This window comes from Hemicordylus capensis, chromosome 3 (assembly GCF_027244095.1).
Source record: "Hemicordylus capensis ecotype Gifberg chromosome 3, rHemCap1.1.pri, whole genome shotgun sequence".
Taxonomy (NCBI): domain Eukaryota; kingdom Metazoa; phylum Chordata; class Lepidosauria; order Squamata; family Cordylidae; genus Hemicordylus; species Hemicordylus capensis.
In genome coordinates, this window is record NC_069659.1 from 280,239,829 (window position 1) to 280,256,216 (window position 16,388).

The following is a 16,388-nucleotide window of genomic DNA, read 5'->3' on the forward strand; positions in this document are numbered from 1 at the left end:
TAGATAGTAGAGTAGGCCATAGTGAGGCTGTTCTCACAACCAGCCTAACCCAGACTGAGTTAGACTGGTCGTGAGAAGTGGCAGGATCCTCGCGGAGGCAACCACATGTAACCATCCTAAATAACCCAGCTGTTAGCCAAAGTTAAGGGTGTGCTGTGTGCTCACATCCTTAATCTGGCTGCCAGGTATTGTGTGTCTCCTAGAGCTGAATTCCGCCCCAGGAGACACAGAGATGGGTACATAGAGCACCAGTCTGATGGGGGAATCCCCCAATGCAAAGTGTGTGCCACACGGTACATTGTGGGATGCCCAAAGGCTAGAACAACAACTTCTAGCCCCAGATCCCTCCGTCCTGCTCTGTGCTTCATCAAGCTTCAGAGAGCAAAGCTGCCCATGTGGGAGCACAGAGCGCACTCCCACCACCTTCACCTTACCCATCTGTGGGGAATAGCAGGTTACTCATCTGTAAGTTCTGTTCTTCTAGTGGCCATCTGTCCTTTTACAGTGCTGGGCTCTGTGCCTGCTCAGAGACCATCCCCTCAGTCATGGAGTCCGCCTTCAGTAGACCCAGTGGGGAAGATGGGAGGGCACATAAAAGGACAGATGACCACTAGAAGAACAAAACTTACAGGTGAGTAACCTGCAGTTCTTCAATGTGGTCTCTGTTTTTTACACTTCTGGACAACGAAAGACTGAGGTGATGAGGAGAGATGTAGCCACATATAGTGCCTGGGGGTGGGGTTCCCGCCAAAAATGTAGGAGATAAAGTTTGGAAGTTCCCGACATGGTCTCTGAGCAGGCACAGAGCCCAGAAGTGTAAAAGACAGAGAGCACGTCAAGGGAGGTAAGGTTTACCTTGCCTTCCCTGCCCCACCTGCCCACTCACCCTGGCAGTTGTGAGAATCGCCTCAGTGACTTTTTCCTCTTGAAAATATTGTGATAATGATTCACTAAAAAGTGGAGCAGGGGTAATTTTATGCACAGCATGGGCAGGAGTAAGGGGAACCAAACCCTCCCCCACCTGTGCAATTCTACCTGAAACTGCACTATTTCCCCCTCAGAAGTACCTTGGTGGGAGAGGGTTCAACTTTCCCTCCCAAACTGCCAAGGTGTTCTTGGAAAACGCCTTTGGCCACTTTTAGGGATTCACTAGCAAACCTGATTCTTCACACAGATCTGCTGCTGTCACGTCTAATTTGGTCCTGAATTTAATGGTTCACATATATTATGGACATTTTTACTGTATGAACATGACTTCAGACTAGCTAAGTGATCAAGCATGATATTACTCAATACCATTAAGATAATTAAAATCTGCTTTGCCCTGAATAAATTTGTCATTCACTTAATAACAAAGCAAAGGTGTGTCACCTGTACATCCTAGTGATACAGGTGAAACTCGGAAAATTAGGATATCGTGCAAAAGTCCATTAATTTCAGTAATGCAAATTAAAAGGTGAAACTGATATATGAGACAGACGCATTACATGCAAAGCGAGATAAGTCAAGCCTTAATTTGTTATAATTGTGATGATCATGGCGTACAGCTCATGAAAACTCCAAATCCACAATCTCAGAAAATTAGAATATTATATGGAACCAAGAAGACAAGGATTGAAGAATAGAACAATATCGGACCTCTGAAAAGTATACAGTGTACTGTGCTTGACTGGCCAGCAAACTCGCCTGACCTGACCCCATAGAGAATCTATGGGGCATTGCCAAGAGAAGGATGAGAGACATGAGACCAAACAATGCAGAATTGCTGAAGGCCGCTAATGAAGCATCCTGGTCTTCCATAATACCTCATCAGTGCCACAGGCTGATAGCATCCATGCCACGCCGCATTGAGGCAGTAATTGCTGCAAAAGGGGCCCAAACCAAGTACTGAATACATATGCATGCTTATACTTTTCAGAGGTCCGATATTGTTCTATTCTACAATCCTTGTCTTCTTGGTTCCATGTAATATTCTAATTTTCTGAGATTGTGGATTTGGGGTTTTCATGAGCTGTACGCCATGATCATCACAATTATAACAAATTAAGGCTTGACTTATCTCGCTTTGCATGTAATGCGTCTGTCTCATATATCAGTTTCACCTTTTAATTTGCATTACTGAAATTAATGGACTTTTGCACGATATTCTAATTTTCCGAGTTTCACCTGTATTATCCCATTATGTTTCATAGCTACAGTTGTTTTGCAATTGCAAGGATAATGATACCATGGTAGTCTGTGACATTTCATGTCACTGGGACCACAAAGAGTGGAGGCAACCACACACAGATTGCCAGTAGGTTTATTTTGCTAGTAGATTGCCAGTAGGCTTACTCAGCAATCCATCAACATTTCCTGATCAGAAACTGAAAGCAGAGCAAAACTGCTGTCAAAGCTGATAAAAGAATGCCACGAGTGACTCAACAGAGCAAAAAGGAAAGGTGGGAAAGATGCACGGCTAAAGGCTACGTGGTGATAGAACAGGAGCAATTTACTTGGTAGCCAATAAAAGTCTACAGCTGGTATGATGAGGAAAATTACTCTAAATAGTCCTATTGAAACTAAAATGGCCAGTTAAGCAATGCCTAACTTCTGCAGTTGCAGAAACTGGCTGGTATGATGAGAAATATTACCCAAAGTAGTACCATTGAAATTAGCATTGCCTAACTTCTTTTAATTTCAGTGGGACTCTTTTGACTAATGTTTGTCATCATGTCAGCCAGTTTCTGCAACTGTGTTCTCAAACTGAGGCTCATCTTCCTATACAACCTGCTAACTAAACTCATTCAGGCTACATCTATCATTGATTCAACATGGCATTTCCAAGACTTGGCGGTAGGCTCATTTCAAGAGCTGGCATTGGCTAGTGACTTTTTTTTGCCTACTGTCTTTGAGGGAGTACAATATCTTGGATTTCACTGTGAAGTGCTCATAACCCAGTAAGCTAAAATCAATGAGACATAACTTCCATGTTTATGCAAGTCGCCTCCATAATGTTGACAAAAGAAAAAGAAAAAGGGAATTAAATATGACAGACAACTGATACATGTTCAGATCCCATTTGTGACACAGTTGCTCACTCCAGGTTTCCAGGTAACTGCTTTGTTTCTTATGTATGTGTGAAGGTGCGTGTGTGTGTGTGTGTGTGCATGTGTGTGTGTGTGTTTTTAAATTTAAATATCTCTTTTTACTAAACATTAAATTATTTCCCAAGAAATAAAAAGGTATTTACATGGTAATTATCTACAGTATGCCATCAGTATCCTCAGTATTAACATGCACCAGTGAGGGCCTCATTCATAAACTTGGTCAGGCTTGTCAGCAGCCATTTTGTGCATCTTGCCCACTCTCATGAGAACCCAAACAGTTAATCCCAGGAAACTTAATTCCTAATTTTTAAAGATATACAAGGCAATACACTCAGTGGGCTGTTGGCTACAGGGTGCTAAGTGATGGGAGATCCCTGCATTCTATAGACAGAAGCCTAATATGACTACATTTAAATAGCCTTCTGATACTGCCATGGTAAAGTAGGCCAATTATTTTGCTGAATAGGGCAATACAAAATTTGCCCATAAATTTGAGTTCAGGGCCTTATTCTGGATTTCCATTAAGCTTTGCATTATTCTATGGTACAGTTTTCCCATTTATGAATGTGGCCCTAAAAAGAAAAAAAGGAAAAAGGAAGAAGAGAACCCTGCGCCATGAACCCACCCTAATAATAATAATTACAGTAATAACATATAACTTTTTCTTTGTAATAATAATAATAATAATAATAATAAAATAAAAACTCAGAAATGCTGTCATCAAAGTGGATTCCTGGTATTAAACACTAGTGCAGTTGGGGATTTCCTTTGTGCTTTCACTATTGGAGATCGTCGAGATACTTCCTAAGAAATAGGAGAAGGGCAGGATCAGTGAAGGTCACCAGACTTGCCTATTGCGCTTTGATAACATTCTGATTATTGTTCACATATCAACTACTAAATAGTTTGTGGCATACATTTCCTTCTTTGCCTTGTGGGAATGGCAATGTGGCTCCTCTACCCAGCTCCTCAACCCCTGAGTCTTGTTACTGCTGCCACTATTAAAACTATTAAGCTGTTTCATTGCCAAGAATTCTAGGCACTGAACAAAACATAGGATAGTAGCCTAGAGATATCAAACATTCAACTCAGGGATCAGCAGTGAGATTGAGATACACAGAACCAGATCTCAGTGGGAAAGGAGGTAAGGTAGTTTCTTGTGATGTATTTCCTCCCTGTCACGGGGTCTATCCCCATTTGCCATCCCAAGCTTTCCTTCCACAGGACTTTCCAAGTACCAGTGATCACCAGACATGATCCCATAGGCCAATTCTATTGTTTTGGATAGATGAATGGTTGACTGTCTGTTCAGCCTCTGATCACATTCTATAGCTTTTCCTGTTTTACAAGAGTTCTTCTGTTATATGTGGAATGCTGTATCCTCTGTTGCCCACACAACTAGGGCAATACAATAGGAATAAATACTAAACCACGTTAGTATCTATTTGAAGCCAGCAACCACCTTTTTAACATCATCACACCAGAAAAAGTCCATATTCCATAGCATAACCCCCTTGCTTTACTTCATATGTTAATACAATGGGTTGGGGTTTTGTTGCAAAACTAGAAACTGAGAGTACAAAATAAATAGCATCATGCATAACAAAGTCATCCTTGGAAAGGATTTAATTAAGCTATTCTACACTCTTCCAACAATGGTCTGAATGATGGCCTGGGCAAGTGGTGGGGGCAATGGACCTGATTCCATCTCAGTTTACAAGAAACGGACTTCCATCAAGCCATGGAAAGCATATTAGTTTAAAATGCTCCATTAAGTGACCATCTCATCTGCTCCATCCATCAACTGCAAATTTAGCTCACCAGTATTTCCTCATCTTTGATAAGGCCTACACGTCTAAACCACTAACAGAAAGAATAACATTCTTATATTTTACAAGGAGGTAATGTGTGAAAACACAATTCCTTGTTTTCATTGCTCCTCCTAATGCACATCTAGCTTAATGGACAATAAGAATTTGCAAGGAGGGCCTTCTGCGTGTGCCACTGCCATCTGAGGCTTATTTGGCAGCCATGTGGGTTAGGAGCTTTTCTGTGGTGGCCCCTTCCTCCATGAGTAGTTCAAAAGACATCTTTTCTTTTCAATAAGGCTTTTCAGATGCCTGGGAGGTAGGGAGGAGGGGGGATTGTGGGGTGGGGGAAGGCTGCATACTTTCCCCCAGACAATCTCCTTGACCACCTGGCCGTGCAACTCAGCCACAAAAACAAGCAGCTCTCCTGCTGTGCTCTTGCCATGCAGCTTGCCGGAGGCTGAGACAATGCATTATGGTCTCCAGGAATCCCATAATGCACTACATGCTGGTGCATTGGGGGATTCACCATCAGATGGGGACTCTAGTGGCTAAGAGCCAGGGCAAAAAGCAGGGTTAGGCTGGCGGGAGCGGCACTCCATATGAGCAGTATAACCTAGGCTGGGTTTCCCTAGCCTGGGCTAGTCTGCTCATGAGAACAGCGTTAATGTCTTTTGAAGAAACATTTGTTCCCACTGGCTTTTCCCACTATTGGCTGAATCACATTTTCTAGAATGTTTATTGTTCGTTTTTTGTCTGGTTGTATTTTTAAATAGTGTTTCTGTAAATTGCTTTGGAACATGTATGTGAAAAGCAGGGTATAATTTTTTAAAAATAAATGTCAGTACCACTCATGCACGAGGATGAGAAGAGGGGGATAGGAAGTACAAAGGCATTCTGTATGCCTGTGATGTGTGGAGAAGTCGTTCAATGAGCAGCCATGCTCCTTACCTATAACCCGCGAGTCCAGCTCTTTGTCCGTGAGTTCTTCAGGGTCTGTGAATTCACTCAGTGTGATTTTGGGGGTGTTTTCACTTTGGCTGACAGAACCAATCATTTCCTGTTCCTTGTCATGCTGGACCTGGGCATAGATGTTAATCCAAGGGATTTTCCTATATTAAAAAGAGGAAAGAAAGATATTTTTAGGCAAGGACTTGGTATTTCTGGGCTACAATCACAGTTGTCTCCTTAATAGTGTCATGATGTATAGATTTACTATATGAATTATTTTACCAAAAAGGAACAGGAAGGAAGATATGAGCACAGCTCATGGACCACATGTTACATGAGAATTTCTGATCAGCCCCCACTGCTGCGGGCATCTAAGGAAGCACCATCTTGTGCAAGAGTGCAAGTGCACAAACGAAGTTTTGGGCTCACACATCAGGAGTGCAACTCACTGCCGGTGCTCTATAACATGTACAGTATGTATTTGTTTATTTCGGCCAAAGGCCAGCATAAATACAAGAAAAAGAAACAACAACAACAACAGTAAAATACATAAAACATTAATACCTTCAAATACCACATACATGACTGATTTCATTCAAATAAAACTGGTTAATCTGAAGTGCACAACTCGGCATCTTGTGCCTCAATCACTCTAAACCGAATCTTGCTTGCTATGAAATTTTTTTTTGCTACCCTCCTTGTAAGCGTACTCTGACTTAGCAGTAAGCAGAAAAAGGACCCTGTCCCCATCAGAAGGGCAATTAAAACTGTAATGAATTAGGGGTGTGCAATTCGGGTTTTCGGGTGATTCGGCTCGGACCCGAACCGAATCACGCCTGTTCTGTTTTGTGCCCAAATCTGGGTCACCCGAATCATCCTTGATTCAGTTCGGATTCAGATTTAATCTGAATCCAAATCTGAATCAATTCGGGGGGGTAAAAAGGGGCCCAGGGGCAAAGTTTTGGGGTGGGGTGGTAGTGCCCAATGGGTAGAGTCTACCACCCCAATTTCAGGGGGATTGGGCAAAGTCCTGATTTTTGGTGAATTTTTGAAATTTTAGTGACTTTGGGGCAGTTCGGGGGCATAGCATGGGATCTGGCCAAGAGGAGTGGGGTGGGGTGGTAGTGCCTAATGGGTGCAGGCTACCACCCCAATTTCAGGGGGATTGGGCAAAGGGCTGATTTTTGGTAAATTTCTGAAATTTTCATGTCTTTGGGGCAGATTGGGGCATATTGGGGCAAAAGGTGGGGCCTGGGGCAGAATAGTGGGGTGGGGTGGTAGTGCCTAATGGGTGGAGGCTACCTCCCCAATTTCAGGGGGTTTGGACAAAGGGGTGATTTTTTGAGATTTTTTGAAGTTTTAGTGACTTTGGGGCAGTTTGGGGGCAGAAAGTGGATCTGCCCCAAAAGAGTGGGGTGGTGTGGTAGTGCCTCATGGGTGGAGGCTACCACCCCAATTTCAGGGGGATTGGGCAGAGGGCTGATTTTTTGGGAATATTTGAAGTGTGGGTGTCTTTGGGGCAGATTGGGGGCAGAAAGTGGATCTGCCCCAAAGGAGTGGGGTGGGCTGGTAGATAGTGCCTAATGGGTGGAGGTTACCACCCATCCCCAATTTAAGAGTGATTGGGCAGAGGGGTGAATTTATTTTTATGAGGTTTGTCTTCATAAGGTGAAGTGTGCTAAATTGATTACTTCCTCATATTATTCATAGTAATAGAGAGTGTGAAAAAGTGAAAGTGGGGTCATGAGAGTTGTCTAATTGAAAAAAAATCTCATTTACTATGATACAATGAGAATTCACACCTCAGAAGTTTTTTCTACCACCCCACCCCACTCTTTTGGGACAGATCCACTTTCTGCCCCCAAACTGCCCCAAAGTCACCATGAACCGAATCACCCGAATTTTTCGGGTCCGAAATTCGGGTGATTCGGCTCGTGCCCGAAAAATATCGGGGGACATTGGGGGTGATTCGGTTCGGCCCCGAATCACCCGAAATTGTTCGTTTCGGGCACAGATCATTCTGTGCCCGAAATTTTTTGCACATCCCTATAATGAATTAGTAGTGGGGAGAGAAGCTTACCCCTTAATTCAGTATAAAATCTACACTTCAGCATCAGATGTTCCATGGTCTCTACTTCACTGTTCTGGCAGGGGCATAATCTTTGATCATAGGGCACCTTCCCAAAACGTCCTTCCAATACTGCCATATAAAGGGCATTAAGTTTAGCCGCTGAAAGAGCCCTACGATGATCCCCGTTGGAGATCCTAAGTAAATATTCAGCAGGGGAATGACTACTGATTTGATCTCCTAGGAATAGGCCAGAGCCTATTTGGACAACATCCCCCTGCTTTGTCATATCCCAAATACGTTGAGTTATGGCCATTTTGGCCTTGCTGTGGCCCAGAGTTCTAATCGGGGGCAGGGAAAAACCCAAGGACACTAACATTACATTAATATCATTTTGGTGCTCTGTAACATGGTTTCTCAATGTGTGGGTCCTCATATGTTATTGGACTTCAACTCCCATAATCCCCAGCCCCAGTGGCCTTTGGTTGGGAATTATGGGAGTTGAAGTCCAATTACATCTGGGGACCCACACGTTGAGAATCCCTGCTCTGTAAGATGCCCACAGCACCACTGCTCACGTAACACTGCAGAATATGTGGGTCAATGCTTATTAGAAACATCCATGAGAGTGCCTGGCATAGACTGAATAGGTAGAATGGAATCTATTTCACACATATAGAGAAAGTACACTAGGTAGTCAGGTCTGGCAGGCTGAAAGCTTAAACATTTGCCTTAGCAGGCCTGGCATTACAAAAACAGTCCTATTAACTACTCTCTGAAATCAGTGAGAATTACAGAAATGCAACAAAACTTCAAACGCTTAACATAATCCCTTAAAATGAGAAAAAGGCAGTTTGACTGTACAGGCAGAGCAAAACAATTCACCACAGCATGAAAATTAACCGCAGTGCAGCACTCTCACACTGTCATTCAAGCTTTTAGAAGAAACTCAGGTCATTACATGATGGGATTCCAACCCAATATAATATCAAAATTTGAGAATAACTGGCACAGCCCTAGTGGTACAACACAATTCATCACTGGACCAATGGCTGTAGACAACTGACTTTCCTCACACAGGACTTGTGGTTACATTTGGCTCACCAAAGCTGCTCACGCATGGTACTTAGGGATTCCTGGAGGCCAGGACTCATTATCCTGGCCTCTAGAGATCGGTGAAGGAGTAAGACAAGGCTGTATACTTTCTCCTTATTTATTCAACTTATATGCTGAACATACACTGAGAGAAGCTGGATTGGAAGAAGATGAGCGTGGTTTTAAAGTTGGAGGAAGAAACTTCAATAACCTGTGCTACTCTGATGACATCACTCTGACAGTGAGAATGCGGATGATCTGTAAGCTCTAGTAATGAAAGTCAAGGAGCACAGTGAAAAAATGGGACTACGACTAAATGTCAAGAAAACTAAACTAATGACAACCAGGACAGCAACCAGCCTCAGAACTGATAATGAAGACTTCTGAACTTCAGTGTTGGAGAAGACTTTTGAGGATACCCTGGACAGCCAGGAAAACAAACAAATGGCTCATAGAACAAATCAATCCACAATTTTCACTCGAGGCACAAATGACCAGGCTCAAACCATCATACTTTGGACACAATGAGGCTATTCTCACGATTGGCTAAAATTGGGCTAGGGGAGCCTAGCCTGATATTAGCGGACCATGAGAACCACCGGCTGGCAGGCAAGCCCAGTTGCCTCACAGCAGGTAACCCGCTTCTGCAGCCCTCTCTTTAACCCAGGTTAGTGGAGCGAGTGCTCTGCTAACCAGGGTTTCTGGATCATGTGTTGCTGCAGCTCTGTGCCACAGCAACTCATGAGGAGACCCCCGACCGGGAGGCTAAAAAGCAGCCTCCCCACTCGGGGGTCTTTCCAGCATGTTCTGCGTGCTTGCACAGAGCATGCTGGAACTCCTGGGGCCATGCAGCCCCCAAACTCCCAAGCCCCCACTGGCTCCATGACAGAGCTGGCAGTCATGTGGGTGGCCAATCCGGCTGCCTGGGGAGGGCTTGATGATTGTCTGTGGGGAGAGCGGGCTTAGCCCGCTCTCCCCGCAAACCCTCTGCAGGCAGGTCTCACCGATAGTGAGACCCACTTCATTATGTGAAGTCCCAGCTCCCTTGAGAAGTCCATAATTCTGGGAAAAGTTGAAAGAAAGAGAAGAAGAGGACAGCCAGCAGCAAGGTGGATGGACTCGATTATGATAGCAATGAATGTGCCACTGAGACACCTTAAAGACCAAGTTGAAAAGAGATCATCCTGGAGAGAATCTATCTTTGTGGTCGCTAAGAGTTGATACCAACTTGATGGCAATCAATCAATCAATCAATCAATCAATCAAGAGATCCGTGCTGTGTGTGGGCATGTGAGCAGCATGTCCCACATGTCAGGTAGGATAGTCTAAGAGAAGGGAAACTTGATCTTGACTTCCCCCTAGGCCTTTCCCATCTGCACTTAATGCTCATATGTATGACCTCAATGAATGTTTGTGCAATCCTTCCCACATTTAGCTTTGGTGCTTGCTTGATTTTGTACATGTGAAATAACTCAGCAATAGCTCAGATGGAGTGCTGTCAATGCTTGGAAAGTTTGGTTGGGTTCATTCCTTCTCTGCTCTCAGCATGGATTCTGACTGTTGGGCCTTTTAAACCTTGGGTAGAGTTCAGGTGAAGCTTCCTCCTTTGCTGCATGAAAAGGCTGGATAAAAGTAAAAAAGATGCCATTTCAGAATGAAGCTCTGGGATCTCTGCTTCGTTCAGGCTTTCATGAGTACATCTTTCAGGAGAGACTTGAATTAATACACATTCAAAACAATACATGGGAAAGATATACAGAGATGTCCAGAGCTCATTAGTGGGACTTGTGTGTAGATCCCTCCTGCCGGCAGACTTCATTTCCCTCCTCCCCTACCTATGAAAAGACCCCTGCCTTGAATGGTGAGCTCTCAGAATGGAATAAAACCTCTTTGTGCCATTATCTATGCATGGTAGTACAGAAGAAAGCAGCATCAAAAGAGGATTCAAGAACAGTTGGCTTAATCTTAACCTCTCAAGTGCTGGATACATGAAAATAAATAGAACACAAGGAGGTAAAGTAATTCTGTCCCATTAACATTCATGGATCCAGCCTAGACATCTAAATACATTACAAAACAATAGGATCATTCATTTGCTTCAACAGCAGCTAACTAGTAACTGCTATTTCCTATATACATGTATGTCTTAGATCCAATTCTAAGCAAAGAGGCACCTTTTAAACATGGTGATTCTCTTATATTTAGCAGGGTGAGAGCAACTCCCAACAGCATCCCTCCAGTGGTTGTTGCTGGTGTTGACCTTCTCTTTCTTTTTAGATTGCGAGCCCTTTGATGACAGGGAACCACCTTATTTTCATTATGTACATATGTATATGCATGCATGCTTGCATGTATGTATGTATGTGCTATTCATTTCCCTATGTAAACTGATTTGAGAACATTTGTTGAAAAGCGGTATATAAATATTTGTAGCTATAGTAGTAGTTCTGCTTGTATAAACCATTTTAAGATGCCAGAGTCCATTATAGGTGGACCTCGGTATTCATGAGGGTTCCATTCTACGCAATTACCATGGATAGCAAAACTACGAATACTGAGTCATTAGGGCAATTGGATCATGGAGGTTAGGTTCCCAGAGGGCCAACAATCATACCAGGGGCGGGGGGGGGGGCAGACAGACAGGCAAAAAATACAAAGAAAGGTCCCCTACCATGCTCTGTGGACTTCCAGCAGTCCAGCAATGCTGCCCAGAAGTCTGGATTTTTACATTATCCCACTTTTTTTGTAGGTGTTTTTTTTTTTTACACTAATAAGCCACAAAATGGCTCCCACACTCAAAATGGTGGGCAGAAATGACCTCTGAGGTCATTTCTAGCCACCTTCTGACCTGCGGACACATGAATCCCACACACCCCCTGCTCTTTCCACATATGCAGATGCTGGATCCATGAGTAATGAGGTTTGCCTGTATAGAAGCACTCTACTGGCAATCCTAGGAAAGGAAAACGGAAATTGTATTAGCAGAACAGAGATTATGGCAAAAACAGATTAGGCACCAGCCTAGACCTCAAATGTTTATGGCGCTCAAAATCTCAGAAGAGAAACCAGGTCTTTCACAAAATAATGCAGCTATGATGCCTCCTCACTGTCTCTGGGTCCACTGCTCTCCCCCACCATCCCCTCACTCACTGGCTTGCTCAGGAGGGCTCGGAGTCTGCTTCCCTACTTGCTCTCCCTGTGGCACTAACCCGCCAAGCAGCTGATAGGCTCCTACTGAGCCTGTAGTAGCCACCCCATCTAACAGCTGTTCTGGGGGGTGGGCCTATGGTGGCATACATAAATGAGATTATTTATCTCATATAAATAATATGAGCCAGCCCCCACCCCCGATGAGCGATGAATCAGTCCAGGCTCAGCTTAGCATGTATGAGGCTTGTAGCAATTAGATGCCCTTATACTATGGACCTGATCACCTCCAAAAGCCCATGAATACATCCTTCTATACTGATGGAGATCCCATTCTCCATCTAGCTTAAGCAGAGAAGAAAAAGATCAGAATCAACTCACTAGCATTTATACCATCATGTTGTCACAGCAAGATACCTTTAAGCACATGGATTTCCTCCATGTGCATACACAGCTCAACACAGCCAAATCTCCGAGACAAGAACAGCCTGTAATGTGAAAGCCTAATGAGCCACCCAAGTGTCTTGCTTCATGCAAGCCCCTAATAAACAACCTGTATGTGTGCCAGCAGAGTGCCAATTGTAGCAATCTGCAAAATTAAAAATTAACACAAACACGTTTTCCTTGCTTTCGCTAAACTGAAGCTCAGTATTCTAGCTGGGATTCTACCTAATCACAAAAGTACACATTGCTAATAGACTTGGGGACCAGAGGAGAACTGGTATAAAGTGTTTTATACCTTGTCTTTTATTAGGAGTTACCGTACGCTCTCATTTATGATGGGAAGATTTGGTCCAAGTGATGACTACAGAGTGTACAAAAGGGTGCTATTCCTTCCTACTTAGAGCAAACACTTAGCCATATTGTTTCCATAGAGGAAACTGACAAAAAAACTGACTGACATGCACACTAACAAAGCAGGACACTGTGCATGCTCTATGAGGAAGTGGTGATTTTCCTCAATCCCCTCTTCCCTCTGAAGCCAACTACTGTTCAAAAAAATATGTTCCTGAGAGCCATGCAGCCATCAGGGAATATTTTCAGGAGTCACAGTTGGCTTCTGAAGGAAGGGAAATTTTTTATGAAAATTGCCCCTTCCTCACAGAGCGCATACAGCATCATGATACATGTGCTTCATTAGTTTAGATGTCAGCCACTGCCTTTGCTGTGGGGCCAACATGGCTAAGTCTTTGCTCTATGAAGAAATCGCTTTAGCTGCATGTGTGCTTCATTAGTCTCAATGTTGGCCAATATATTTTAGCTAGTGTGCAATATGCAATATGTGCGTTTTCAGTATATATACAATCAAGAAATCACACTTCATTTCGCCTAATAATTTTGCCAAATAGAAGGGTTTGACTCATTTGCTTTATGATTCTTGTTCCTGCCTGTGAAGAGAGTGGATAGAGAGAGAGTTTTCTCCCTCTCTCACAGTTTCATGGGGGTCATCCCCATGAAAGTCATTGCCAGGATATTTAGGACCAACAAAAGAAAGTACTTTTTCACACAGCACATAATGAGAGCCAGCGTGGTGTCGTGGTTAGAGTGCTGGACTAGGACTGGGGAGACCCAAGTTCAAATCTCCATTCAGCCATGATACTTGCTGGGTGACTCTGGGACAGTCACTTCGCTCTCAGCCTAACCTACTTCACAGGGTTGTTGTGAGGAGTATGTAATACACCGTATGTAATACACCGCTCTGGGCTCCTTGGAGGAAGAGCAGGATATAAAATGAAATAAATAAATAAATAAATGATCAAATTATCTGACACCAGCTTGAATGGCTTTAAAAGGGGATTAGACAATCAATGGCTATTCGTTTTTATGGCTATAGGCTACCTCCAGGTTCAGAGGCAAGATGCCTCTGAATACCAGTTACAGGGGAGCAATAGCAGAGAGTGGTTATGGGCTTCCCAGAGGCATCTGGTGAGCCAGATGCTGGACTAGATAGGCCTTGGGCATGATAGAAGAAGACTCTTCTTATGTTGTTATGTTATGTTCTAATGCCTAGTCACTGTGGGTTTACTTTTTTCTTCCCAGAAACATTAACACTCAAGAATTGTATAGCATTCAGTTTTAATTCTCCAAATTTTGGTTAACGTGGCTTAATTTCTGAACTGCACAAGTTCCTTTCTTAATTCTTATTTATTTACAAATGCCTATCCCTTGATTGATAGTCCCAAGAGCATCTCAAGAAAACATCATAGAATTGCAACTCCAGTTTTGTTATTAGTTTCTGCTAATACTGGCTTTCTTGAAAAGGGCTGTGCTTCAAAGGACCCAGAAACAGCCTGGTGACTGGAGCATGCTGGGCACTGAAGTTTGCAGAACACAGACTGTCGACTCCTTTGTGGCCAGTGCCATTTAAGAGCAGTCCTTGCAGGAGATGCAGATGGAGATCTTCAACAGTAGCCCCGAACACCCAACTAAATCTATGGGAGAGGATCTCAGGTCTATCTTCACAGACCCAGTGCAGAATTCACCAAACTCTGTAGGCCCTAGCTTTTTAAATACCATTTTGGTATAAAGAAACTCCTGTGTCTAGGTAGGTTCTTTCTTCTAATTGCATTCAATCTGCCTATTCTACAGTCATCTATCTGGAGTATGCCCCCTCCCCGCCTCAGCAGCTGCAATGGTAAGATGGCGAAGAAGCAAGATAGGTGCAACAGGTGGTTATATGAATATGCTGCTCACAGAAAAGGAGCCCCTCCCCATCATAAAGGCCATAAAGTTAACAGAGACCATCTGGGCTTACACCTGGCATCTCTCATTTAAACTCATCTCTGGCACTGATGCCATTTTATTATTAAATATGGGGTACATCTGTTCTTCAGAGAGGCAGGAAACTTTGATATGGAAGCAAATAGGAGGAAATGCAGGAGAAGGCAGAATATATTAAAACTGACAGAAGATTCTCCATGAAAATATTTGTTTGGTACACATGCCTTTTTAAAGGCAAGGGATCATAATATTCCTTATTAAATTTCCAAAACTGTATAGGTATTTTGTTAAGAGACTATATTCTCTCTCTCTCTCTCTTCCTCCCTCCCTCTCTCCATAATATTTAGGATATAGTTATCTTGGAATTGTTCCAGGAGCAAAGACTGAAGGCACTTTTGAAATATTTATGAATGGCATCTTCTGATTTTTTGGTCCCGTTTGCTCACTTGTAGTCTATTAGAATCATGGAGCCTTTTCCCTTACCAGTGATCTTGTATTTCCCCCCTTGCCACAACTAAAGACAGAACTGTTCCAATTCAGCTTTCAGCTGGGGGAAATGACTTCAGGAAAGCACTTCAACCTGTTATTCATGCTCCAAATCAAACCGCAGTGGCTGACAGACAGAAACAGAAAGCATCCGTGCAGCAAGAGAGAAGCCTAACAGAACTGCAACAGTGCAGTGGGGAAGCAGCAACTTTTGATGTCCCCCCTTCTCTAGGAAACTCTCTATGCCACCTAAAAATACATCCCCTGTGGGCTACCAAACCCTCATCGTGGCACAGAGGACTTCCTAGGGAAGACGAGGGCCTCACAAATTGTCACGTCCCCACTGCTCTGGTGCAGGCAGTTGGGAAATTCTGTTAGGTTTCTCTCTTATTGCACCAGAGCATCTTTGGTTGGTATGTCAGCCATTCCTCTGAAAAGAGAAAAAAAGGAAAGTAGGGTTGGGTCAATTTTAATTCAGGGGTGTTTTTCAAAAAACCATACCCCACTTGGAAGCTGAGGTTGTGCAGTCCTGCAAAGTAGGGATGTGCACGGAACCACAGAAGCATGGTCTGGCACTTAGTGATGTGCACGGTCCGGAGAAGTCCGGACCGGCACCGAAGGGGGGCCTTGTTTTTAGGGCGGGGAGGGCTTACTTAGCCCTCCCGCCTCCTTGCCCCCGCCAGCGCCCGTATTTCCTAGTATAGGGGCGCTGGAAACCAGCCGCCCCCCCCCCCGCCGCCGCGGCGAAAGAACTCCCAATGCCAGCCCTCCCTCCCTCCCAGCTAGCTGGCCGCCCGCCCGCCCTCCCGCCCGCTCGCTCACCGTTCACCGGATAGAAAACGAGAGGAGCTCCGGCACAGAGCTCCTCTCGTTTAGAAGGCCTCCCGCAGAATGGTGTTTTGCGCGCGCGCGCATGCGCGCACCACAAAGCACGCCGTTCGCCGGAGGCCTGGTCTACCCGCCGGGAAAGGGCCGGGTAGACCGGGCCTCCGATTGCTGGGTAGACCGGGCCTCCGGTGAACG

At 44.1% G+C, this 16,388-nt stretch overlaps 1 protein-coding gene across 1 annotated transcript in view; it reads right to left on the reverse strand.

The window, feature by feature from the left end:
* Positions 1-2,132: 2,132 nt before the first annotated feature.
* SORCS3 (sortilin related VPS10 domain containing receptor 3) overlaps positions 2,133-16,388 on the reverse strand; it is a 750,118-nt gene continuing 735,862 nt past the window's right edge. Inside the window, exons 26-27 of the mRNA XM_053311335.1 lie at positions 5,849-6,009; positions 2,133-3,893 (exon numbers count right to left, since the gene is read on the reverse strand). Of these exons, the coding sequence (XP_053167310.1) occupies positions 3,829-3,893; positions 5,849-6,009 (226 nt within the window). The 3' untranslated portion in view covers positions 2,133-3,828. The remainder of the gene's footprint in view (positions 3,894-5,848; positions 6,010-16,388) is intronic.